General features: G+C 42.4%; 1 protein-coding gene across 1 annotated transcript in view; it reads left to right on the top strand.

Annotated features, from left to right (window-relative positions):
* LOC138206617 (cytosolic carboxypeptidase 4) overlaps positions 1-26,740 on the top strand; it is an 87,403-nt gene extending 60,663 nt beyond the window's left edge. Inside the window, exons 20-27 of the mRNA XM_069163446.1 lie at positions 308-461; positions 4,159-4,339; positions 6,851-6,980; positions 10,018-10,149; positions 10,280-10,342; positions 10,491-10,604; positions 12,690-12,844; positions 23,958-26,740. Coding sequence (XP_069019547.1) covers positions 308-461; positions 4,159-4,339; positions 6,851-6,980; positions 10,018-10,149; positions 10,280-10,342; positions 10,491-10,604; positions 12,690-12,844; positions 23,958-24,267 — 1,239 coding nt within the window. The 3' untranslated portion in view covers positions 24,268-26,740. The remainder of the gene's footprint in view (positions 1-307; positions 462-4,158; positions 4,340-6,850; positions 6,981-10,017; positions 10,150-10,279; positions 10,343-10,490; positions 10,605-12,689; positions 12,845-23,957) is intronic.
* The last annotated feature ends 1,260 nt before the right edge of the window (positions 26,741-28,000 follow it).

Genomic DNA, 28,000 nt, shown 5'->3' with positions numbered 1-28,000 from the left:
AGCCTGATTTTAAACTGATGACATGATTCAGACGTCCTGACAGAGACCGATGTCAAACATGATTTCATATGATAGAATTCCATGTGACAGGAGTTTTGGCCCTAACTGTAATTCTGCTGAATAACATCATGGTGTCCTCCTGCATGTGGCCACGTGGCAGAAATATTGAGATTGAGGAGTCCAACTGTTCTGACCCTCCGCCACCGATCCACACTGATCATAGCAAAGAGTTCATTATATTTGACACGCCGTACCTTTCAAAAGCTCTGTGTCCCTCCACACAGCCACATGTTTTTGTGTTTGTTAGGCTCATTTGAAGGTGCTGCAGAAGTCTGTGGATCCTGCCAAGGTGTTTTTCCGCCAGCAGATTCTTTGTGAAACTTTGGCTGGAAACTCGTGTCCAGTGGTCACCATCACTGCCTGTCCTGCTAGCAGGGGCTGGAAAGACCTGCACCAGCTCCGTGAGTAGTGTGTGTGTGTGTGTGTGTGTGTGTGTGTGTGTGTGTGTGTGTGTGTGTGTGTGTGTGTGTGTGTGTGTGTGTGTGTGTGTGTGTGTGTGTGTGTGATGAGCTGGGATAAAGGGTCAGAGTGGGGGAGATCATGTAAACAGGGAGGCATCTTTTTCTAAGCGAGTAGATGGAATCTGTGTGTGCAGAGTTTACAGGTGTGTACAGGTGTGTGCATCGTGTACTGTGTTTGCAGTGTGTGTACAGGGGTGTACAGAGTTGATGGAAAGACATGTGTAGAGTGTACAGGTGTGTGAAGCATGTGCAGTGTATGCACAGTCTGGACAGGTGTGTGTGTGTGTGTGTGTGTGTGTGTGTGTGTGTGTGTGTGTGTGTGTGTGTGTGTGTGTGTGTGTGTGTGTGTGTGTGTGTGTGTGTGTGTGTGTGTGAGAGAGAGAGCAGACACACACAGGCAGACAAAGCTTTGTTTATTTTCAGTTGTTAATTGAAAGTCAGTGATCCTTAGCTGCTGGAAATATGAGGAAATAATTTGTTTGAGAGAACATCATATGAGATTCATCACAGCATATCCATATTAGCATAATATTATAGCTTCCTATTGCAGCTGCTGTTACACACCAGGCATCTGAGCATAGTAATTATTCCATTTCTTCTTGTTATTTTCCTTCAAACGTTCCAACACAGTCGGCGTCTCAGTAGTCGAAAAGAACTGCTAGATTTCACATTCGATCCTCATTCATGTTAATAAGAGAACGTCTAATTGGAAAGGTTTAAAATGAGCGTGTGGTCGATTCGCTCCTCACAAGAAGTGGATCCAGTGTTCACATTAACAGGTGTTTTCCTTCTGATTCATCAGTTTTCATGAATCTTTGATTGTTTCTGATTGATTCTGTCTGTTAACATGAATCAGTCAGTTCATATAATATTCTGTTTGACTGAGCAACACAAGCTTACAGCCAGTAAAAGGAGGCAGTGATGAATCCACTCAGTGCTGTTTCTTTTCTGTCGGCATAGATGAATGCTCATGTTTATTCAGTTTGCTGTATGTGGTACAACATGTTGAAAGTCCAACTGTTTTCAGTCACAACTTGATTTCAGTTCACCACCTTTCTGTCCAGTAATCATGGATAAATACACTTTAATGAGTTGGGCTGCATGTAAAACATGCAGGTGAAAAAAAAACCCCAGAGCAGACTGAGGTTATGGTGACATCATATCTGAGATGCTGTGTGTTCTGACTCAAAAGGATTGTGATATGATAACGTTGGGTTCTTCCTCGTATGTGTTTCCCTTGTTCATGTGGACATTTTTTACACATTCTCCTCGGCGTGCATGCTCAACAGTTTCCTTGCTGCCTGATAGATGTTTGTTAGATCTGTAGTAAGAAATGTCTGTGCGAGGCCGAGCTCAAAGTGACATCATGTCAAGAGGTAAATGAAGAAATATATCTTTCACATGATGAAAGCCTATTCAGGAATTATGATGAGACGCACCTTGCAGTTTGTTTGGACCAAGAAGTGCAAACAAATAAACAAAAAACTGTGCAGACAGGAGCCATTTTGCCTTTTATACCATTTCAGCCCTCAAGAAGTCAAACACTACAGCTGTGACGTCCGTTAAGTCAGGGAGGAGTTCAGGGTTCAGGGTTCAGGGTGGACATTGAGATTGGGCCATAGACACCGCAGCAGCCAGCTCTGTTGCAGCTGGAAAACGGTGGATAGAAACAGTGAATCGTTCCACTGCCGATAATATTTGAAAAGTCTGGAAGAGCAGCATGATTTTTATATTTTAAATCTATCAATGTTAACATAGAGATAGAATGGAAGTATCTAGTGCACGTGCTCTGTCCATTGAGCATGCTCAGTTTGAATTAATCTAGTCAGGGATGTCTCACCAGACAGGAGATTTAAAAACTCAGTACAGTGAGAAAAACAGAGATTTACCTGGTGCTTTAATCAGCACTGAGCAAACTTATTCATTTATATGTGAAAGTCCAACATTATAGATTTAAAGTAGTGTTGATTTTACCCACTGGATAAAACTACAGATTAGTATCAGAAAATCCTACAACATGTGTCCTTTTCTATATGTTGCTGTCAGCCATTGAGAGCATGGTATACATGGGACACAGTCCTATAAAACTGTTAATGCCTCATTAATATGTGAGGATGCAGCACAGACCGGAGGCTGTATTCTGAGATACAACTCTGAGGACTTGCACAGAAACTCACATTTTTGCATCATGCATGCACCGTTCACTTCCATACTAATAATATTTTCTATCACATGACTCCTAGTGAGATCCGTTGTTGTTGAGTGTGTGAAGGGCGTTCTTCGGTCCAAACGTTCACAAACGTAATGTCAGTCAGACCAACCGGTGCAAAGACTTTCACTGAAAGTGTGATCCTGCACTACGGTTTGATTCAGTGCTGTTAAACCCAGTGTAAATCATTAGAAACATCCCTGGGTGGTGAAACAGGTCCCTGATATTCTAATGTTTTCCATTTTCTCATTATAGCAGATTAGACATTCAGTCTGACAGACTTTTTTAAATATAAACTTGTTAGAAAAGCTGTGAAAAAAGATGCTGTCATGAACCTCGGAGCCCCATGCTGTGCCCCAGTTCTGTATGACACATTCATTCTAATTAGCAGATACAGAGTCTGTCTGTACAGGAAACATGTCAGAATAAAAGAACAGTCAAAACATTCAGTGTACACAGTAAAATGCAATCCTGGTGTTTGAGTGTGCTGTTGATGGAGGCTGGTGTCCCACAATGCACTGCTCAAAGGAAAAAGGGGAATGGCTCACAGTCCCAATCGGGACGATTTTAAAAAGAGAATTTGACATTTTGAATCCATCGTCTTTTTCTGAAAAACGATTTGACTCTATTTTAACTTTTCTTTAGAAAACTGTCACAAATTCACGTGGCTGCCGGTATGAAGAGTTGTGATGTGAATTATTTGGCTGCGAGTGTTTTTCTGTTGTTTATTTGTGATGGTGTGTAACGGCCTTCAATGCACAGTGATTATTTTTCCCGATGTTTTCTGGAAAGTAGGTGAACTTAATCCTGATCTGTGTCTTAATGTTTGGATGTACATTCTCTTTAAACTTGTCGGTGGAATTTGAACAGTTGCTCGCCAACCTAAACAAGCTGTAAACGGATAAGTGCAGTGCAATAATAATCCCTTTACGTCGTAGTAAATGAACTATGACAGAGCATCCTCTGTCGGCTCGGCGCTCATTCAGACTCGACATGAAGTACGTTCTGAGCAGCAGACTGCTTCTGAGCTCAAACAGCCCTGACTGATCACGCTCTCCATCTGTTGGCTCGCTCTCTGTACACCATTTACACTGAAATCCCTGACACTCGGAGATGTTCATCACGGCCCTCGACAGCATCACCATCATCTTTCATGACCTGTGGTTGTTACATAATTGGCTGGCAGCCACTATCGCTGACAGATTGTTATGTAGAGGACGCAGAATCAGTGCAGCTTTAATCAAAGACCTGATCAGGAAAGCTAACTGGAAATGTAGACAAACACTCGACAACAGTTTAGATGCAGTTTTGTAGATTAACGAGGCACCGACAGCTCACATGTTAACCGATCTCTAAAAACGCAGTCATGTTTCTGCACAACATATGAACTGCATGTTTTCTGTGGTGCTGATGTCTGTCTCTCTGCAGGTAACCGTCCCTGCATCGTGCTGACGGGCCGAGTGCATCCCGGTGAGTCGAACGCCAGCTGGGTGATGAAGGGCACGCTGGAGTTCCTGTGCAGCAGTGATCTGGTGGCCCAGAGTCTGAGGGAGGCCTTCGTCTTCAAGGTCATCCCCATCCTCAACCCGGACGGAGTCATCAATGGCACGTGAGTGCGTGTGTGTGTGTGTGTGTAACTGATGGTTATTATTGTATGTATAATTTCTTATCACTAGTATTCAAAAGAAATGCAACAGGCGGGAGACTCTCGACGCTGTGCTGCACTTCTCTTTTCCTTCTGGAATGTCTGTCAGACTCGCTAACTGGTGCCCAACTTACACAACTTTTCCAGTCTTTTGTTTTTTGAGACGTGTTGCTGTTATCAAATTCAAAATGAGCACATATTTTTCATAAAACAATAAAATTTCTCAATTTCAACATTTGATGTTGTTTTCTCTATTTTCAACTAAATAAGAGTTTGAATGATTTTTTTGATAATCACATTCTGTTTATTGACATTTCACACAGCGTCCCTACTTTTTTGGAGATGTAGTTGTGTTTTAATGGACTTGGACAGTGGACAAACACTAGTCTTAAATTTAAGTCTGAGCAAACAATTACTCCTAAAGCCAGTCATGGATGAAAACAGAGCCCCTTCTTTTCTTCACCTCGTTAACTTTTAGCTGGTAATCTGCAGTGGATCACACTGTAGATGAGTCTGCCCTGGACAGCTGAGGAGAACAGGCGTCAGCAGCAGGGGGCTGAAACAAAAAGCTGCAATGAACTACAGCTTTACAGTTTGAACAGGAAGACACAGAAACACTCAGCTCCTATTGGAGCTCATCCCAGTGTAACAAAATGTTATCAGACTCATCTGCCAGCTCGTGTGCTATCTCTAAGAGCCCTCATCTCTCTGATTACTTCCTGTCTCTCCTCCCCCTCTGTCTCTCTCTCTGTCTGCCTTTTTCTGTCACACATCTGTCACATGTTACTTGATCAACACTACAGTACTCTAATTGCAGTATTCAGTATCCTGTACATTTTATTAAGTCATTTTTTAATTGAATGTTCTCCTCCCTCTCTGTCTCTCTCCAAAATCTCCTATCGCCTGAAGTTGGGTAATATCCAGGACGACTTGTGAATATTCATGATGGAGCTGACAGACTGCATCACTGCTAGATGAGACCAACAACCGCAGCCAGAGTTCATGGCAGACAGGCGTTTGAATCATTAGAATGCTTATTGTATGTCAGTGCCACTAGAAGTTTGAAACCACAAGAATGTACGTAATTAACGCGTTTCAGTCCTCGAAATAGTCCCACAGATCTCAGACCACTGTCATATGGAGAAATGCATCATTTATGAGGGAATACTTGGATCATATGTTAACCAGTTACTAAATGCATTTTCCTTTTGTTTGGAAATGTCTCCATTGCTCACCATGTAGAAATGCTTAGATTGTGGTGTGACATCATATTTATTTTAACCCTTTAAACACTGCTGCTATGCTTCCAATCATATCAGTGTAGTCCTGAAACAAATGATTCATTGTGTCAAAGGGAAAGATATGGGCAGAAATATGTCAGTAGAAACTGCATTTGACTCATTTGTATTTTAATTTAAATTGCAAAACTTAATGTCACTGAAGATTCAACTCTCTAAATGCAGTTCTCACATTTCAAATTCAGTTTCTACTGACACACATTTCTTCTCATAATTCAAACAGTGTAAAACAAAGAAAAATACCACAACAACAAAAAATAGCCATAATTCCTTACTTTGTAATAAGAGTACATAAATGGCAAAATGATTGTTCTATAGGGGCACAGCCTTGATCTGTGAACCTCTATGTGCTGTGACCAACAAGCAAAATGATTCCAAGCTTTTAGTGTTTTTTTGTAAAAAAAAGATGGTGAGTGTTAAAGGAGCAGTGTCCAGGGTTTAGTGGCATCTAGTGGTGTAAAGAGAATCTATGGTGGCCGTAAAACTGGTGAGAACCTGACGGTACCTTTGTGGAGCCAGTGACATTATGAATATTATAGTCTATTTCTGACACTAGATCTCCCCGAATCCCACACTGAACCTTTAACCTTTGATAATGAATGAGGTATTGCATTGAGTTTACCTTTCTGTTACTGGCAGCTTCCAGTGGACAGAGATGTTCTCTTGTGTTTGGGGGATAGTTTTGCAGATAGTTAACATACCTACACTCGACTTATTGTGCTTGTAGAAAATCAGGCTGTCAATCAGGCTGACATACACTAACAAAGGTCACCTAGCAAACAATGAAGTGACACAGTAGACATGCTGATAGAGCTGCAGTGCTGGGTACATATACATATTTATATTTAGCTTATTCTCTATTCACTGTAATTATTAGTTAGTTGTAAACATTTCTTGTTTAACAGCAGATACAGTCTGGTTAAAAGCACAAACATTTACAAAGAAACTAATCTGCTGGAGAAGGTCAGAGATTGTTTGTTGTTTCCTTGTTTTATTTAGCATATTAATGTAAGAAATTGCATTTATTTTCTTTTTCAATAAAGCAGCTGTTACATATTCCATCTATTTTATTTTTTTTGGTCACATACTATGTGAATATACCAAACAGTAACAAAACGGTAACAGTGTATGAAAGCACTCACAGGACAAATGTCGTGTCTCTGCTGTGTCTCCTCAGGAATCGCTGTGATCTTAACAGTGAGGACCTGAATCGTCAGTGGTGTAAACCGGACCCCGTCCTGAGTCCAACCATCTACCACACCAAGGGCTTCCTCTACTACCTCAACAGCATCGGACGAACTCCTCTGGTGAGAACACGTACTGCTCTGTACTGGAGATGAAAGCGCCTCCTGCAAGTCGTCTGCCCACTTTGGGACTTTAATTTATAAATACACCTACCAGCACCTCTAATGCACATTAATTTGCATGCATATCTCCTTTGTTTAGTCTGTGAACACAGGAATGTAAAAAACATGTATTTTTCTGGTGGATGTTACGTGTTGGAACTACTTGGAGGGAATATGCACCTGAAGTCATGTCAACACAGTGAGGTTATCAGCTCTGATCCGTCATAACTGTATTTAGAACAAAACAAAAACCTGTGCTCATCACGTGTGTCTGGTGAAGACAGAGACACCTCTTCTTAAGGTTTTATTTACTTTTATTTATACAGAACCAAATCACAACAGAACTAATCTCAGGGTACTTTACGTGGTGACAACATTATAGAGAGGAATTCAACAATCCTCACAGAAACGACAGTTGGGAGGGAAAAAAAAAAGACTTTTAGCTGGAAGAAACCTACAACAGAAAGCAGACTCAGAGGTGGAGAACATCCACATCAAGAGTGAGGGGAGAGCAGAGAGAGAAAAGAGCAGCATTTAGGGTGGATCAATCAGTTCTGAGACTACTCCTGTTGTATATGAACGATGAGCAGCATAAGGAGCAGGAGGAAGGTAGAACTCTCCTGACTAAGTGTTACAGGTTTCTTTACTTGATCAAAATCAGCACCTGAGTTACGCCTGTTTTTGTGAGCACTCGTCCGACGCGTCCACTGTTTCTCCTTGGACATGATCAGAGAGCGTACATCAAATATTGCATCAAAAAAATAAACATAACCCCAACCACGTGGTTTTGCGATAAGTTAAATTTTCCTGTAAATCACATGCCTCAAAGCATGCAGTCGGTTTCATTTTCATCCACTACAGGAAAACCTGTAACTTCCACGTCTTGACAGGCCAAAGCGTGGCTATCTCATGTTTTGCGGTTGTGGATGGGCGTGTCTATTTCATGCCTTGTCATGATACCAATGTGAGAACTCGGTGTTGACAGTCTGACCCTGTGGGACGATTTCCGTGGAACTGAGTGCTGTGTTGTTTGTGAACAACCACACTTTTTCTTTCTTCACAGTCACTCTCATGTGGTTTTCCTACATGTATCAGTGAGATTTCAAATCAATAGGAACACAATTAACAGCTAAATGAATGCCTGATTACTCCAATTTTCCCTCCTAATACCTACAGATCATTCAGACCGAGTGTGTTCTCGGTCAGTTTGTGTGTGTTTGTATGTGTCCGGCTTGAACTGAAATTTAATGTAATGAGTCTTTAATGACCTCAATAAATCAACTTCAATTAATTCTTCCTAATTAATGGGGCATGTTTTTTTTCAGATTAATTCACATCATTAGCTGCCAACTGTTGTTGTAGTCTGACATACTGTGAAAATCATGTGGACTTTAAAAAGGACCCTCCTCGATGACACATTATGATCGCTCAGTGTGAACACAAACCGTGACACAAACAGTCGCTGCTGTTGAAAAGCCACAAAAATCTCTGAAGGATGTGAGGGTGGAAGGAGAGATCAAAACAGAATAAAATTCAGTCTCCAAGAGATTTCATTACATTATGAAATTCTCTGCCTTGTTAGAGGAAAGGATCGAACATGAAGGAATCATTCATAACTAAACAATATATAATAGATATAAATAAAAAAATTTAGCAACCCAAAAATAGACAGACAATAATAAATAGATCTGGTTTTCAAGCAGTAATGTTGCTATTATTCCATATGATGATTTTGTGTGTGGAGAAATTCTGTATGTAACATCCTCTCCAAATCAGGAGGCACTTTGATCAAATTTAGGAAATTTATATTGAATTAGGTGAGGTTACAATTATAAAGACACGGGTCAGACCCACTGTGGTTCTGCCCTGTTGGGTCACACTCTACATCTGAACAGGTGGTGCTGTGCTGCTCCGTTGGATACGTGGTGTCGTCTTTGGTTAGTCTTTTGGATTGTTTGGCCTCCCACCGAGTTTGTCCCTATTCACCGGCTCCCGGTCTGCAGCCACCAGACTGTAAACCTGTCCTCCACCCTCAGCCTTCATCTACAGGGTTAATGAAAGCTCCAGTAGCTGCACCATTTAATTAACATCTTAGGCCACTGTTAACTGTCTTCCTGGGCCCAGACTGTCCAACAGAGTGTCCCACATATCTTGTTTGCTGGTACTTCTGGCCTTGTAGCTGGTAACAGTGTCGCTCCGGTGGGTCAGTCTCAGTCTCAGTGAATATATTAGGCCTGATTATGCTCACAGCAGTCTACAAAGTCCTCAGTGACCCTCTTATACTCCTGTTCATTCCCTTCTGATTCCATGACAGCTCCTTCTGTTATGTCTAAAGTCATGCAGGGTCTAAATAGAAAACGAGAGTGCACCATACCCTGCTGCAGAACACCACATCAGATTCTCCTGAAGGCTTAAACATACTGTTGACTGTTGGTGAGGAGGTCAATGGTCATGCAGCCAGGTGGTCATCTACTCCCACCCCCTCGAGCTCTCCCTGAGCAGTGTGACAGAGATCTGTGTTGCAAGTAGATGCATCACTTTCCTAAATGCGCCGGTCAATAGTTGGACTGCAGGGGATCCAGCTTTTAGCTCACCAGCGGTCAGAGGTGGATCAGTACAGTTTTTTTTCCATTGACTCCGTTCACAGCTGGAAATGAACAGCTCGAAGTTCAGGAGCAATGGAGCTGAATGATGGACCGAAACATTATTATGTCACAGTGAAGTTGACCTTTGACCCTTTGAATCTAAAATGCCATCACTTCATCATTCTATCCTGTCAGACATTTGTGTGACATTTGTTCTGTTCCCCAGAGCTCATGCTCCACATCTCCAAGTAGTTCCAGATAAAATCTCCTCCGGGATCCTCCACCCGTGGGAGTCCGTTTACCTCTCTAAATTTGGATTTGCTCTTTAAATCTTTACTACGAGTTGAATGTGCTCTGATTATTTGTGTAAATGTTTAACGCAGCATCACAAAGCTCTGTCTCATGTGCCCCAGGTGTTCTGTGACTACCACGGCCACTCCAGAAAGAAGAATGTGTTCCTGTATGGCTGCAGTGTTAAGGAGACTCTCTGGCAGTCTGGCTCTGCTGTGGACACTGTCGGACTGAAAGAAGATCCTGGATACAGGGTACGACACTCTTGACACCACACACTCACACTGTTAGCTTTAAAATGCTCTCCTTATGTGCAGAGCCAGTGGACATGAATGTGTGCTGGTATTTCTGCTGTGGGTTGTCATTGTCTCTCTGTCTCTCCAGACCATCCCAAAGACCCTGGATCGCATCGCACCCGCCTTTTCTTTCAACAGCTGCAACTACTTGGTAACAGTTACAACAATTCTAATAATGATAATCCTTCTTTTTGATCATTATCATTACACAGAATAGGTCGCTTTGTTATCTTTGTTAAAAGTAAATCACGTCAGAGATGCTTCCGTGTTCAGACTGAACTCTGATTTGAACTTGTCAGGTGGAGAAGTCTCGGTCTGCCACAGCCCGCGTGGTGGTGTGGAGGGAAATGGGTGTGCTGAGAAGTTATACCATGGAGAGTACTTACAATGGTTGTGACCAGGGAATATACAAGGTGTGTACATGTGTGTGTGTGTGTGTGTGTGTGTGTGTGTGTGTGTGTGTGTGTGTGTGTGTGTGGTTGTGTGAAACAGGCCCATAGAAACCTTCTGACATCCACTGGTTGCTGAAGGCAGTTTGTTTATTTCTTCTGTGATATATAGTATGTATGTGATATTACTGTGTGTGCTGTGAACATTAGCTCCTGTTGGAGTACAGTATGTCCACACAGCAAAGCTGAATGTTCTCACCCTTATTCAGTGTGTTAGCAATAGTCTGACCAAAATACAGCACATCCTGTATTCATTCCACATTCATGACAAACCTTTCTGTTATTACACAGTCTGCACATGATATTGCATCATATAGAGAAAGCATCTCTAAAATCCAGCTACAACAGAACACACATGGTATTGGATGATATGAACAGTGAATAATAGAACTGAGATAAAGCTGCATAAAGTCACAAGACACAGTGCAATACAATAAGGTTTTTAAAAACAGACACAGTTCTGCAGTGGAAATCACTGCATTGGCTCAGGAACACCTCTGAAAACCATTGTCTGTGAACACAGAACACATTTCTGCATCCAAGGATATTAGCCGTTGACATCTTGCTAGTTTGGAGCCTTTTTGAGCCAGAAGTGATATATTTGGATCTGACTCGATCTAATTGGAAACCCGAGGGTGCTACATCCCGTCCACCTATACCGGAAACCACACTGCACCACAGGCCTGTCCATCAAACTGCCCCCCCCCCCCCCAAAAGCCCTTTTTTGCAGCTTAATATCAAATTAATGATGGGATTATTTTCAAATGGACCGCCAGAAAACTAATAAGAAAGATCTGCTTTAGTGAGTGGAGGGAAATGAACAGTCCTTGTGGTCTGGGGAAACTCTGAATAACTAATATAAATGGATAGTTACTGCCAACAGGACAATGTCTTGCTGACTAAATTTGCTCTTTCTGAGTGATGTTAACTCGTCCATCCATCAGTCCTTGTTCACCAACGATCTTATGCTCCCCATTATGAGACAGGCAGATGGACTTTTTGTTTTTTCAGCATTCAAGAATAAACTTCCAATTTTGTATTGAACACAAAGTCATTATGATGGTAATAAGATGGGAGATTTGGGTGAATATTTGGATGTGGGATTTTGACTGGAAGGCTGTTGGAGAGGGGACAATAAACTGTATTGATGTGACCAGTAATTTGAAGCTCACACAGCAGAGATATTGATTTTGTTTCTTAGGCAAACGGACATCTGCTTATGCTCCACATGTAAACCTGTCGTTCTCTTGAAATTATTAAGCAACCACCTTTCTCACACATGCACGTATCTGCTGCCGCCCACCTAATGATCAAATGTGTTTTGGATCAATATTTTAGAAGCCTTCACGTGAAATAGGAAGTATGTGACAGACTTACGGTTCCTGTTATTTTCCATGGAGACCACCGAGCCGCTCACACCTCTGTTCAATGAACTTTTTCCTCGTCTGTAATTTCTGGGGAAGAGCTCCGCCCACTCGCACAGTTCATTGATCCATCGCAGCGCAGAACCCGACCCTCTCAAATCTGCTGGAATAATTCAATAATCTAAGCCTGAACCGACGTGATCGGGTTGAGTCTGACGATTCAAATTGGGAATTACAAACTTGAGTGTTCAGACATTTACAAACGTGAAATGAATTTCTTACGGAAGGAGTATTAAATTGAGGCTCAGTGAGCAGAGATGTCTCATTGTGTCTCATTCCCTGCTGCAAAAGGCTCTGGCTCCTTAGACTCCCAATCAACTCATTGAAATTATAAAATGGAATAAAATTCAGCAGTAAAATCTTTCAGTCCCCAGTCGGGAGCTCCGTTACTGAAAGGTACTGATTCAATCAGTAATGTAAGGGATTCATTGTGACTAGTGGACTTCTGTTGGTCAGGATTTGTTTGAACATGTACTGAATACTTCTTACCATCAGTCCAGTAAGAAAATGTGTCAGTGAATGTTTTAAGATCTGAGTGGATACCTTTCTCCCATTATAAAGAGTTACAATTCTTTTTGACTCTGTGTTTGTGTGCGTGCGTGCGTGCGTATGTGTGTGTGGGCAGGGCCTGCAAACAGGAACCAGGGAGCTGCAGGAAATGGGGGTGAAGTTCTGCCACAGTCTGTTGTCATTAACCAAAGACATGAAGGCTCTTTACACCAGGAGAGTCAACAAGCACGTCGACCTGGACCACAACATCCTGGACCACAACTCTCACAAGTAAGCCTGTGACATGTGCATGTTTATCTAAATGCCCTCACAGGGGCAGGAAAATATGGATAATCCTCTGAAGTGAAGCTACTGTGCTGATTGTATGCAGCAGGGCCGGAGCTGAAGGTTCAGGCTCAGTTCACAGTTTCAACACGTCGTGTTCTGGCACCACACGCCCGCTGGAACCGATCACTATTTTAGTCACTGCTTGATATCCCATCAGATGTGGCGCAGACATTTAACAACGTCTAACCACTAGAAGCACAAAAATCACGCGGCAGTGACCAAATATGGAAGTTAAATAAGCGGGCAGACAGAAACGTTTCTGAAATGTTCCATTGGGGCATAAAGGACGGAACCAACAGGACCCGTCCGCGGTTTCTACCTGCAAATGGAATTCCAATGTAGCACCGACAAACATGAAATAATGCATGTAATATGTACTCTCAGTTCAACATGAGCTCAGTCAGATATGTCCCCCAGGTTGTGAGCTGAGCTGAGAGCAGGTTTCATTAAGCAGCTGTAGGTGTTGTTGGTGGAGCGGTGGGAGCTGTGCGACAGCAGTCTCCTCCACCTTGTAGTTGTCACAGAGTATTTTTAGCCTCGGGTTGTAAATGAAGAGTGAAACAGGCGCGTGTTTACCTGAGGGTGGCTCCAGGCTGTAGATATGATTGCTTATCCATCAAGAAATCGATCACACACACACACACACACACACACACACACACACACACACACACACACACACACACACACACACACACACACACACACACACACACACAGTTTCTCCACCGAGAGCAGCCTCAAGACAGAACAGCAGCCTGCAGATCGGCCTCAGCCTTCCTCATTGACCTGTGGGATCATCAGCCAACAGCATGCTGCATGTTGATGTTAATTACTACTATAGTGACGTTGTACTCCCTTTGCACCGAGAAGCCTCCTCCGAGGATGTAACAAGACGTCCTGGAGCAGACTCGGATGAGAGGTTGAGGCTCATCATAAATCAGTGAAATTAGAAAATCATTTTTGCCAGCTCGATGCAGATGTTTTAATGCTCAAATACGCTCGAGCTCATAAAAGCTGCTTCAAATACAACACAATGCTATTTTTATCCCTCTCTCCAGACAAGGGACAAACAGACTGGATGTGGTGACTGCCCTGAGAAGTGTTTTTGCTGTCAGTGTTTATTGCTAGTGACAGTATGGACGTGTGTGAGGTTCCTGTCAGTCCGTCTCATAGAACAGATCCTCTCCTGTTTGAACAAGTCCAGTCCAAACTGGCAGCTCACATTTTTACTGTCCTGCATTTTACTCTGTAGCTCCAGTGGCTGTTTGTCTGGCTGTGAATGTGATGGACAGGTCAGTGTAACACCCGAACACGTCCGGTGAGGACACCAAAAACTTGTTGCAGACTGTTTTCACTGCAGTCACAGAGATCATTCCCTTTACTTTTACTATTCATCAGGCTGCTTTGTTCTTGCTAGCAAAGGTTTAATCACTGATGAAATGCAGAGTGACTTCATTATAGGACACAGACTGACAGACTTATCTACAACAAAATAAGTTGAATGAGTTTGTTTTGCCTTCATGGAAAGCTAGTACAGCGTCTCACTGTGTGCGTGTGTGTGTGTGTGTGTGTGTGTGTGTGTGTGTGTGTGTGTGTGTGTGTGTGTGTGTGTGTGTGTGTGTGTGCGTGCGTGTGTGTGTGTGTGTGTGTGTGTGTGTGTGTATGTGTGTGTGTGTGTGTGTGTGTGTGTGTGTGTGTGTGTGTGTGCAGCACCAGACGTGAGCGCCTCTGTTTGATAACCCACACACAGGTATGCTGTGCTGCAGTGATTGATGTGAGGATCTAAAGTGGAGCTGAATGGCTTCCATTGATTTTCAGACAAGTGTTCAATCTCTCCAGAGAGTTGTGACAGGTGGAGGTGAGAGAAGGTCTGCAGTTGAATACACTCTCTGCTCTGCATCCAACTCTCAGGAGTTTACTCACTTTTTGCATTATTCTCATTTCATCTTTCCTGCACTGTCTCCTCCTCTCATCCTTTCTTTCTTTCCTTGATTCCTTCTGACATGTTACCACGTTTTCCTTGTTCATCTTTATCTTCGTGAGCTCATTCACTTTTCTCACATCCCTCATTCGTTCTCTCTTTCTGGTTTGTTCTCTGTCTTTCTTCTGTCTTCTCACACAAAGTGACTGAATGAAGGTCCATCACTGACTTCATGTCATGTGTGGATAATTACATACAGCGTGTGCAACACTTATTGCCTGTGACACTGATGTGTGACTGCCTACGTCTTGTCATAAAGTGGTCTTCTCTTTCATATTTCATATTTTATTCATCACACACAACAACGAGCTGCTGTTTCTGCTGGTTATGCTGTACTTATTATGGATTTTATAAAACATGATGGCTTCCTCCAAACAGAAACTGGACCGTGGTTCTGTGACACATCAGTCAGTCATGGATGAGAACCATCATCCACCCCAGTTAGAAAAGTCAATTCAGATGCATCAGTAACTTGAACACGTTTTAAACTTAGTTAATCCACACATGGTCAGTCTCAGTGAGTTGTGTCAGTTTGTGTGTGGTTTATAGCGCCACACACTGGTGGATGTGGGATTTGATAGCAACACCGGACAGGATTCACATTTCTTGTTTGTACTGTAGTTTTCTGACAAACCGGGTCACTGCGACACAGAACAGAAAAAAAAATGTTTTACAGAAGCTGCAGCACAAAGGAGAAACTACAGTTAGAAAATGTAAAACTGGGAAACACCCCTCAGGCAGAGTGAGGGGTGGGAGATATGGCCCTAAAATAATATCACCACATATCTGGGTATTTTAAAATATTCCTGATGATGACAAAATACTGAAAAATATCTCATTATTAATTTTGATCACATCCAATTTCAACAAAATAAGTGTAACAGATTTATATGTCAGCAGAAACGTAACATTATGTCTCCAAATATTCAGTAAAAACCAAACAAAAAACATATCTCAGTTCTTTAGTAGACAGCAGTACCTCAAAGTGAGATTCAGATCTCCTTGTGTGGAGCTCCGTGTGGGTGGAGCGGGGGCGGAGCCACCCAGTGTAAAACGCAGAGAGGAAAGCGGAGGAACGGAACAGATCAAAATAAACCCTAAGATGCAGTGCTGATTATTTTCTCCCTTTAATAATCTAAACTGTAGTTATCATTCTGTTTGTAAAAGAGTATTTTGTTAAATAATTCCCACTCATCAAACCTTTTTAAGAAACCAACACTACAGCCAAAAAACAGTCGTTCTTTGAGCTGTGGATTTTGTTACCTCCTGACAGGCAGGCTACAGCTTCCCCCCAGTTTCTAATCCTTATACTAAGTCAAGCTAACCAGTTGCTGTAGCTTCACATTTACAGAACAGAACTGAGACCAACAATTTCTTTAAGAGACCCCAGAAATCTGAGCTGACGCTTTCAGCCATGCTGGTTGTGAAATAGCCTGCAAAAGTATGTCATACGGTTACACTACGTGTGACGTTTTTATATCAACAGGTCGGAATAATGTCTCCATCTCCATATGATTTTTTTCTATTGTATGAAAAATGATACCAGTATTATAGTAAACGATATGATATAGCACACCCCTCAGGCGGAGCTGCAGGCGGAGCTGCAGGCAGCACTGCGTAACAGTTACGCCTGACAGTGAAGTCCTTCTACACCTCCCGACGTTCCTGTCTGTCGGATTCTCATCTAACATCACATCACATCAGATATCCCCCTTTTAATGCAGCGCAGACAGAATCTTTCGGAAGGTCTATCCACCGTCTGCGGGTGTTCCGCTGAGATGTTCTCACATGCTGTCTCCATGGCAGCCAGCAGGGTCATCTGCGGTGATCGTGACCTTTCCACCTCCATGCTGACTAGAACTCCTCCACTGAACTATGAATGAAGAATAAGGTGGGAGGAATGTGTTGTGTGGCACTGTGGGACACCATACTCTGAAATATCGCAGCACACACAGTGACGTTCCCTCCCTGTTGACACAATGACAGTAGCTCTGTGGCCGCTGACATTTAGACCAGTCTTTGTTCGTTCCAGTGGACTTTATCAGTGTGAGCTGGCAGCTGTGACTGTGTCGGACGCTGCATGTGTTCTGTAGAGTAAACAGTCAGTTGTATTGTTGCATTTCGCTGAATCACTGATATTTGGCTGACCAGGCTACAGAAACCTAACCCAAACCCAACATTATATAGATATAATAACAATGTGATTTTCATATATGTAGACGTAAAGAAAATGTAGCTTTAGTATACCACACCTTCATCTAATACTTCATTTTCTATGGGTTAATATTGTGAGTCAATCTGACCCCTAGATGGCAGTGTGGGTTTGTCTGTCTGTCCCTCTGTTTGACCTGCACCAAATAAAGAACAGATAGAACTACAGTAGAGAGAGTAGAGTCCAGGGATTTGTTCTGGATATTCAGATTTCCCAGAGGACCGATCTTATTCACTGTGTGAAAACTCTGACTTTTCAACCTGCATCACCATCTGGTTTAAATATTCTTTTGTTCAGTACTTTGGATTGTGAGCAGTGTTGTTGTTAGCATTATTATTGGGACCATGTGTTCAGCTTCTCATGTTGAGGTAAAGCCTCAGAGAAGCTGCATGGCTGCAGACTATACAAAACAATTTGAAAGTTAACAATTACTTTTAATTAACATTGAAAAAGGAAACATACCTGGATATCAGGTCTCAAATTAACTCCCCATCCCCACTCTCATTTGTCCCCGTCCGCTGCCAGTAGGTCCAGTGTCTGGTTCATTCACAGATGTCCTATATTTTCCTGATAAGTGTCCTCTTGAAACTTAGTATGGTCTTCACTAAATAGCTCAAACAAATGTTGCATGTCACGTAAAGTCGTGTGTCCGGGTCACAGCAGAGGTCCGCGTGGTATACGAGTGTGAAGTCAGGTGACCAGTTGTCACATTTTATGTGGGACTGCACAGCACTCATTTCTGTGTCCCACATGGTGAAATGACATATCTCATATTGATTGACACTTTTCTAAAATGTGGATGTGCAATATTCCCACTGAAACCTAAAGATGGCTGCAGTCAGATGAAGAAACAGTGGTTGATGTAACTCTTGTTCACTGTGCAGCATTTTGAATCCTGCAGGGCAGCAGACTGTGGGCATAAAGCTCGCGCCACATAAGACCACTTACTGTGAAAATGTAGCATCCTTTTATTATTTTTAAGATCAGATAAGATATATTTGTTTGGGCCTTGACATGCGAAATGCCTGACCTGTAACCTGCCTCGTATATTGTGTGTTTTTATGTTCTAAGGTTGGTAAACATTAAAATTTAAGACAACCTTTCAGCATCAGTAAATTGTCCCAGATTGTCCACCACACACCTGATCTTTGTCCCACATTTGGTCTGCTGGGATGTGGTCACCCTACATGAGGCTGAACCTCTGTACAAACATCTGTCTGCAGATCAGCCTTCACGATGGCACTGATCGGATGCTCCCGCTGCACATATGAGGACATCCGAGGTGTATCCGCAACTGTGCAGTTTTACTCACCTTCCATGAAACAGACCTTGAACAGAAAGATGGCCGAGTCCAGCGTCCAGCTCTGTGGTTCAGATCGCTATAGATGACTCTACCATGTTAATAGGCTGATGCCTGGTGTGGAGTCCATTAATCGCAGCATTGGTCGTGTGGTTGTCTTCCTGTCCCGTCTCAAAGTGTCCTTGCTGCTGGTCTTTATGCTAAGGTCGGCTAGTCACACATTGACTCGAACACTGTACTGTAGATTCAAACCGTCTCCTCCTCCTCTGTCATCACAAGTCTCAAAAATACTCCTTCGGTAACACATATTTCCTCCAGGCTCTCAGCATCCACCTGAGAGCAGCCGTATTTGCTCATCGTGCTCTTGACTCTGGTTTTCATGTGATTGCCTTCAGAAAAAACTGGACTGATGTTACAGACAGCTTTCAGCAGCTGATTGATGCAGAGGAACTCTTGAGCTCTGGAAAACTTTGGGCAGAAGCAGACCGGAGAATATGAAAGAGATTTCTGTGAAAAGACGAGCTGTTCACTCTGAATGTGGAGTTCGGTTTGAGCCTCCAGTGCCTTCCCTTCCTGTGCTCTCTATCAGCCACAGAACGCGCTGACTGCCTTTTCTTCTTGTTCTTGCTCTTGTTCTTGTTCTTGTTCTTGTTCTTGTTCTCTTTGTGTTCTGTATCTACACTGCTTGTCCTCTCTCTGCTTCTGTTTCTCTTTCTGATTACACCCACAGGAGCTTCTTCGTGTCTTTGAACAAACCGTGTTGGAAATCTTGCTCAGCACTATGATTCACAGCGAGCCTGGCGGGCTGCCACGGCCTGCAACCTGCTCTGCTTGCTGGGATCCATTCAGCTCTGCCCTCGTCTCCTCTCTCAGCTGCCCAACTGCACTTCAAATGAGCAGTGCTTTGTTGGACTAAAGTTACACTGCAGTCTGACTCCACTCACAGTCGTGTCGCTGCAGTTGCCCGCTATACTTCTTATCTGCTGCTGAGCAGGTCCACTGGAGTCATGGTGGTTGAGTGCCTTGCTCCAGGGCACATTAGCCACAAACACTGCCAAAGTATCGAACTTATATCTTCTGTTTCCTTTCTACGAAACTCCATATTGCTCCTGCACGCTTGTGTGACCGTATGTTGAAACTCCTCAACCTTAAAACGAGCACACGCCGTCCTGTTATATTCCCAGATGTACGGCAGGAAGCCGGTAAACCTAAATAGTCATTTTATCTTCCCACATTTCATTTTAACAGATAAATTCATATGCATAGAGACAGTGACATTCATAAATACACTCAGTTTCCAGTTTTATTACTCACACCTGGCTAAAACCTATGCAGTCACTTCCTACTCGCTTCATTAATGTTTATTCAACCCTTGTTTAATTAAATTGGATGCACAAATATATCAACACCTCTGTGTGAGTGCAGGTTTAAAAACAGCAGCATCCTTCAAGATCACCATATAGTTAAATTAACCTCAGTCAACAAACAGTGACCATCACACCCTTCCTGAAAAGGTCTGTAGTTTATAGACACACACACGCACGCACGCGCATATAACGTACATACAGTGTACAAGTCAATGCTGACCTGCTCTGGTGTTACCTGACTCATGCATGAATATCTGGTCTGTGCACACTACAGGGGATCATTGCATCACGCTGGATTTAAACCTCAGATTATTTTTGAAACTATTGGAGCAGCTTTAACCAATCAGAATTCTCCAACACTCTCCCACCGCTGCAGCTACATTTAGAAAAAGACGCTTGACTTCATTGTCGTTATCGTAACTTTCAGACTCTGGTGTTTGATTGGTCCGCCCTTGAGAGTGGCTGAGTGAATGTTAATGCGAGCTGGGTTTCCAGACTGTGATCACAGCAAAGAGAACTGCAGCTGCGAAGCCACACTCACATATTCCCACAGTGAGTTGGGTTCCATTAATACCAAGCTAATGGATGATGCCATGGACCCCCAAATTCTTAACATGAACTTTCCTGACCATAAATGAAGACTTCTTCATTTTCTTTTCTTTTTTCTTTTTTATGGAATTTGCAGTCATGTCCCATCACTCAACACTGCAAACTGTTAACTCTGTAAACACGACACACAACTGAAGAAAACCCCACTAAAGCAACTATTAAACCAGAACCTCAGTCCCCCCCCCCCCTTTTACACACTGATATCACAGCTGAGTTAATGAATTTCTGAATGAAAAATGTCAATCAAATCTAATTAATAGAAGTATAAATCTGCTTTAGAATAATTTCACATCAGGCCTTCAGACAATCAGGATGTATGACTACACACTGTAGACAAGCTGCACACACACACTCACACACACTCACACACACACTCACACAAACACGTAGTTGGTGCTATCAGTATGCGAGACACAAGACACACTCTGTCTTTCCCTTCTGTCTCCTCCCAACCTTCCTCCCTTTCCTCTGTCTCTTTCAGCCACAGTAAGTTGATCAGTGTGCGTGTCACATCCTGTCTGTCCCAACGGACTATAAGTGTGTCTCTACATGCTCACACACACACACGCACACGCACGCACACACACACACACACACACATACACACACACACACACACAGCTCCATGATGTGTGTGTATGTATAATCAGATTATTGGTTACCGGGGCTTTCTGTCAGTTGTCAATCACAGTGACTGTGGCTGAGCTCAAGGTCACACTGTGAAGAGAAGGACAGAGCCTGAACATAAAATAATTCAACAAGTTGTCAGATGGGTTTCAGCCGTCTCTCATTACATATTCGAGTTGTTCACACTTTGTTCAGACAGAATTCAATTCAATTCAATTTTTCCCTCAAAATGCTATCCACAACACCCCATAATGATAACGTGAAAAAAGTTTTGGGCAAATTTTTTGCAAATCTATTAAAAATAATAAACGAAAGAATCACATGTACATAAGTATTCACAGCCTTTGCCATGCCACTCAAAATTGAGCTCAGGTGCATCCTGTTTCCACTGATCATCTTTGAGATGTTTCTACAACTTGATTGGAGTCCACCTGGTAAATTCAGTTGATTGGACATGATTTGGAAAGACACACACCGTCTATATAAGGTCCCATAGTTGACAGTGCATGTCAGAGCACAAACCAAGCCATGAAGTCCAAGGAATTGTCTGTAGACCTCCGAGACAGGATTGCATCGAGGCACAGATCTGGGGAAGGGTACAGAAAAATGTCTGCAGCACTGAAGGTCCCAATGAGCACAGTGGCCTCCATCATCCGTAAATGGAAGAAGTTTGGAACCACCAGGACTCTTCCTAGAGTTGGCCGCCCGGCCAAACTGAGTGATCGGGGGAGAAGGGCCTTAGTCAGGGAGGTGACCAAGAACCCAATGGTCACTCTGACAGAGCTCCAACGTTGCTCTGTGAAGAGAGGAGAACCTTCCAGAAGGACAACCATCTCTGCAGCACTCCACCAAGCAGGCCTGTATGGTAGAGTGGCCAGATGGAAGACGCTCCTCAGTAAAAGGCTCATGACAGCCCACCTGGAGTTTACCAAAAGGCACCTGAAGGACTGTCAGACCATGAGAAACTAAATTCTCTGATCTGATGAAACAAAGATTGAACTCTTTGGCCTGAATGCCAAGCGTCATGTTTGGAGGAAACCAGGCAGCGCTCATCACCTGGCCAATACCATCTCTACAGCGAAGCATGGTGGTGGCAGCATCATGCTGTGGGGATGTTTTTCAGCGGCAGGAACTGGGAGACTAGTCAGGATGGAGGGAAAGATGAATGCAGCAATGTACAGAGACATCCTTGATGAAAACCTTCTCCAGAGCGCTCTGGACCTCAGACTGGGGCGAAGGTTCATCTTCCAACAGGACAACGACCCGAAGCACACAGCCAAGATAACAAAGGAATGGCTTCGGGACAACTCTGTGAATGTCTTTGAGAGGCCCAGGCAGAGCTCAGACTTGAGCCCGATTGAACACCTCTGGAGAGATCTGAAAATGTCTGTGCACTGACGCTCCCCATCCAACCTGATGGAGCTTGAGAGGTCCTGCAAAGAAGAATGGGAGAAACTGCCCAAGAATAGGTGCTAAGCTTGTAGCATCATACTCAAAAAGACTTGAGGCTGTGTAATTTCTGCCAAATGTGCTTCAACAAAGTATTGAGCAAAGGCTGTGAATACTTTATTTTTAATAGATTTGCAAAAATTTTAAACAAACATTTTTCACTTTGTCATTATGTGGTATTGTGTGTAAAATTTAGAGGGGAAACAAATAATTTAATCCATTTTGGAATAAGGCTGTAACATAACAAAATGTGGAAAAAGTGAAGCGCTGTGAATACTTTCCGGATGTACTGTATACAGCACGCATGTGGAACATCTATCTTGTCCTGCTGGATGTCAATGTTTCTTTCGACACCACTGATCAGAACGTTTCATTTCTGAAATTGAAACATGTCATTGGGATTAAAGAAACTGCAATAGGTTGGTTCAATTCATCTATTTCTCATGTCAACAATGACTCTTCCACATACACAAAAATGAGTTATAGAGTTCCACAGGATTTAATGTTAGGCCTCAGTTTATACATGCTTCAATCAGGTGATATTATGAGGAAACACTGCATAAACCTTTGTTATGCAGATGCCACCCTGCTATATATTTATATGAAACCATATGAAATAAATCAGTTGACGAAACTTGAAGAATGTCTAAAAGACATAAAGGCCTGGATGAGCTGTAATTTTCTAAACTCAGCCAAACTAAAGTTGTTGCATTTGGTCCTGAACACTCGAACACCTTTCTCACTAACCACAGAGTTCGTCTCGAGAACATTGACCTCCAGCTCCACTGTGAGGAACCTTGGAGTCTCGATGATAAGGATTTGTCCTTGAACTCACACAGATCCAGTCTGTAGGACTGCTTTCTTTCATCTCTGTAATATGAATAAAATCAGGAACATCCCACGTCAGCGTGATGGGGACCCATGCTGTTGTTCCTTCCAGGCTGGACTACTCCTTGTTGTCAGGATGTCCCAGTAACTCTTTCAAAATCTGCAGTTGATCCAAAATGCTGCAGTGAGAGTCCTGACAGGATTTAACAAGAGAGATCAGATTTGTTTTCCTGTAAAATCAAGAATAGAATTTAAACCTACAAAGCTCTTAATGAACAAGCTCCATCTGATCTCAGAGATCTTTTAGAACCAGATCATCATAACAGAGCTTCTCTCTCAGAGTGCTGCCTGCTTGTGGTTCCAGAGTTTCCAACAGTAAAATGGGAGGCAGAGCCTTGATCTTTCAGAACCCTCTCCTGTGGAAACAGCTCCCAGTTCTGGTTCAGGAGGCCAACTCCCTCTCTACTTTTAACATTCAAACTTCCTGTTTGATAAAGTTTCCAGAGCTGCTCAGGTGACCCTGAACCATCCTGCAGGTCTGTTGCTGTAGAGGCTGCTGGGGGACCACCCATGATGCACTTCTCCTCTCTTTAACTCTTCATGTCACCGTGTTTGTTTGACCTCAAGGAAACAGTGTTTTGGTGAGCACCTCTTAATTCAGCATCTCTTCTCTCATGCAGCTCTTTTGAAGATGACGAGCCTTCATGTGTTGAGGAGATCGAGTACTCCACGTATTGTCCCATGCCTAAAGGCGCTGATCTGGACTCAGATGTCAACTGCAACATGGTCAATGCTGGTGAAGAGGAGGAGGGCGACGAAGGACACAGTGCAGCAAAACGTCAGCAAGGCTGCGTCGGCCAATCACAGCAGTCAAACATGAAGGGTCGCCTGTTACCTTCCCAGATCAGGCAGGCATCCATCGAAGTGCTCAGTGACAAGAGAAACATGTGTAATAGTGTGAATGTCACCAATGGACAGATCATAGGTTAAAGAAATATTTCTTTATTTTGTCACAAGAGATGGAGACGAGAGCCTCATTTACTGTCTGAATGATTTTCTACGCGCTGTAAGTTTTCCTCCATGAAATGTAAAGAAACAACAGGATCATTTCACTCTAGACTAAACCCTGTTTCCACAAAAGTTGTGACACTGTGTAAAATGGAAATAAAAGAAGAATGCAGTGATTTCCAAATCAGGAAAAAAACATTGAATTGCAAATAGACAAAAGACAGCTGAAGCTGAGAAATCTTTATTGTTTTGTGGAAAGTGTATGCTCATTTTGAATTTGATGGCAGCAACACATCTTAAACAAGTTTGGACAGTGGCATGTTTACCACTGTGTTGTATCCCCTCTTCTTTTAACAACACTCCGTAAACGTTTGGGAACTGAGAAGACCAGTTGCTGGAGTTTTGGACTGCAGGCAGGCCAGTTTAGCACCTGGACTCTCCGACTACAAAGCCATGCTTTTGTAATATGTGCAGAAAGTCATTTGCTAAAATAAGAACCTTCATCCCTGTCAAAGTTGTTGTCTGGATGGCAGCATATGTTGCTCCAAAACCTGTATATATCATTCAGCATTAGTGGTGCCTTCCGGGATGTGCAAACTACCCATGCCGTGTGTACTGATGCATCTCTGTACCATCACTGATGCTGGCTTTTGAATTGTGCGCTGATAACAAGCTTGGTTGTCCCTCTCCTCTTTAGCCCAGTGTGCGCGGCCACAGGACAGTTTTTCACTTTGCCTCAGTCCATCTTAAATGAGTTCAGGCCCAGAGAAGGTGGCGGTGTTTCTGGATCATGTTTATGTATGGTGTCTTGTTTGCATGGTAGACTTTTAACCTTCTTCGCAATTTTACAGTAAAGAAAAATGTTAATAAGTTTTTGCATTATTTTCCCACGCAGTCTTTCACAGAGTGGTGAACCCATCCCCATCTTCACTGCTGAGAGACTCTGCCTCTCTGGCATGCTCTTTTTATACCCAATAATGTTACTGATCTGTTGCTAGATTTACGTAATTAATTGAAATGTTCCACCAGATGTTATTTTTTTTTAGCATTACTCAACTTCTCCCATCTTTTGTGGCCTCTGTCCAGACTTTTTTGAGAGGTGTTTCTTGCATTCAATTAAAAAAAGGCATATGTTTTTTTTTCATAAAACAAAAAAAATATCTCAGTTTCAACATTTGATATGTTGTCTTAAGTTTGTTTTCAGTTAAATATGGGTTTATGAGATTTGCAAATCATCGCATTCTGTTTACATTTACATTTTATACAGGGTTGACATTTTTTTGGAAACAGGGTTCTGAAACCATAATAAGTGTGTAACTTGGCTGTTAGTGAGGAAAGCTAACAATGCTATCATTAGCGTCAATGCAGGTCAACTGACTACATTTAAAATATCCGGGATGAAGCAGCTTCTTAAGGATCCATTCAGATGTGTTTTATGGGTGGTCAGCACAAGTCTTAATGGTGTGGACTGGTCTTATGCAACCAATAAACGGGCATATATTTTGACGTGAAAGTAGTTCCAGTTATATTTTACTGAAAAAAATTATCTTTCAAACAAACAGTGCAAACCACAGAAATATGTTCTGTATTTATTCTTCATCACTGGGTGAGAATGAAGAAGCTGCAGCAGCTGGCATTGTGTATAATATTTAGGAACTACCAAGCTAACTTCTAACACTTCAAACAACTTTGTGTTACAAAAGAAAAATACTTAAATCCAGATGGTTTTTTGTGACTTCTGATTTATTTCAGCCTGTATGCACAGTTTATGGTTTATATAGATTTACAGCGCATTGATGCAGCTATAGCTCGTGCTTTGGTTGTCAGTAGCTAGTTGGCAGATTGAACTGAACTTAATTCTTGTTATTGTGTGAACTTTGTAAATCCACATGCTTGTATTATTTGATATAATAGGGGGCAAGTAAATGTGTGAGTGGTGAGTGTGTGGACCACACAGGAAACAATGCCCTTAGCAGCTGAGTTTCTTTCAACCTTTTCTCCTGCTCTCTTTTTCCTGTCTCTGCATCAGAAGATAGTTTTGCCGTCAAGCCTGCCTCCGCCAGACTATTGTTTACAGCTTTAATTCTCTTTGGTGTCATTACAATGTAGAAACCCTTGCACAGCCACTCTGAAGGGTAGACCAATCAGCAGCTAGTGGTTGTTGTTAAATTAATTAGGATCTAGTATGCGTTTCCTTTTCTTGCATGTTTTGCCTGTTTCAATTGTCCCCCACAACATCGATTCAGATCTGTGCTTTGACTCGTCCTTTTCTTATATTTGATACGTGGTGGATTTGTTTGTGTGCTGAGGATCCTGTTAATCTTCTGTCATGGCCTGATCTTGTTTTTCCCTCCACCTGTCCCCGTCCCCCCCCCTCGTGTTTTCACCAGGTGAATGCACTTTATTTTATTTTCCTGTCATCTTTTAAATAAAGTGCTTTTGTTGTTTGTCCTCATGTCTCAGTGTGGTGCACCTCGGTCCTCATTCCTCCTGCAAACTTGACAAACTGTCAGTCATTTGAAAGCTGTGCCACTGACATGATTTCTGTTTCTTTTTATGAAAACAACCACAAAATGTCCATTTTATTAATCATTTGTTCAAGTCTGTTACCTTTATTAATAGTCACTGTATCAATTAAATTTCCATTCAGATAATTTATATAGTGCTAATAACAATTGAAATAGTCTGAAGACACTTTACAGAGCCTAAAGGTCTGTACTATGAAGCAGGATCTACGGTTGTTCGGGATCTTCAGAGTAGAAGAGCTTGCTGAAAGTGGACAACTGTCATCTTAGGGTCTCTGCAGGCGAACCAGGCAGGACGACTGCAGCAGCAAGGACAGGAAAAAGTGAGACAAAGTGCGTGGACAGAGCTACAGCAACTCATCATATGTATGCAATTATAGTGCCCCGGTCTGCATACCAAACAAGTGAACATTGTGGTGTGAGATTGATTCAGTCATTTAAATGTGTGTTCGTCATGTGTTTTGGTTGCAGCCTGTTTGAACACATTAGTGTTACCCTTTGCCGATTCTCTCCTGATCACCAGGTCAATACCTTCAATAAAATCATTATTCACACCACATTCAGGACCAATCTCAGCTTTACACACAGCACAGTGTATCATACACTGTAGTGGAAGACCGCGTCAATAAAATGTGCTCTCGGGATGAACTGTGACCCCCATATCAGTGCAGCTCAGAGAACTCTGAACATGAGTATGAGTCCAAAGTATGAAAAAAAAGTCAGAAGGAGTCATACTATAACATGTTGTCCAAAAAGTCATACAATAGTATGTCGTCCAAAATGTCATGAAGACGTCCTTTTATAGTTGATAGCCTAAAATTTCAAACGAATGTCATATTACAGTATGTCATCTGAAATGTCTAAAAATCATCATCCTATAGTTTTTTGTCCAAAATCTCATACATTTTCATAATATAGTATGTCAACCAAAATGTCATTAAAACATCATACTATAGTTTTTCACCCAAAATCTCATAAAATGTCATATAATATTATGTCGTCCAAAATTTCATATAAATGTAATCTTATGGTATGTAGTCCATAGTTTACATCATCTACGTCTCCTGAAGCTCACAGAGGAGAAATTTAAGCAGATAACAGGCTGAGGATTAATGAGTCAGCGTTTGCATGAAAACGGAATTTCAGCCCAAACATATCGGCTGACAGTCGTAACATGAGTATGTGAATGA

This window comes from Embiotoca jacksoni, unplaced genomic scaffold (genome assembly GCF_022577435.1).
Source record: "Embiotoca jacksoni isolate LCO1_2020_lvr unplaced genomic scaffold, fEmbJac1.0.p SCAF_3, whole genome shotgun sequence".
Classification (NCBI taxonomy): Eukaryota; Metazoa; Chordata; class Actinopteri; family Embiotocidae; genus Embiotoca; species Embiotoca jacksoni.
This window is presented reverse-complemented; position numbering and strand designations above follow the sequence as displayed.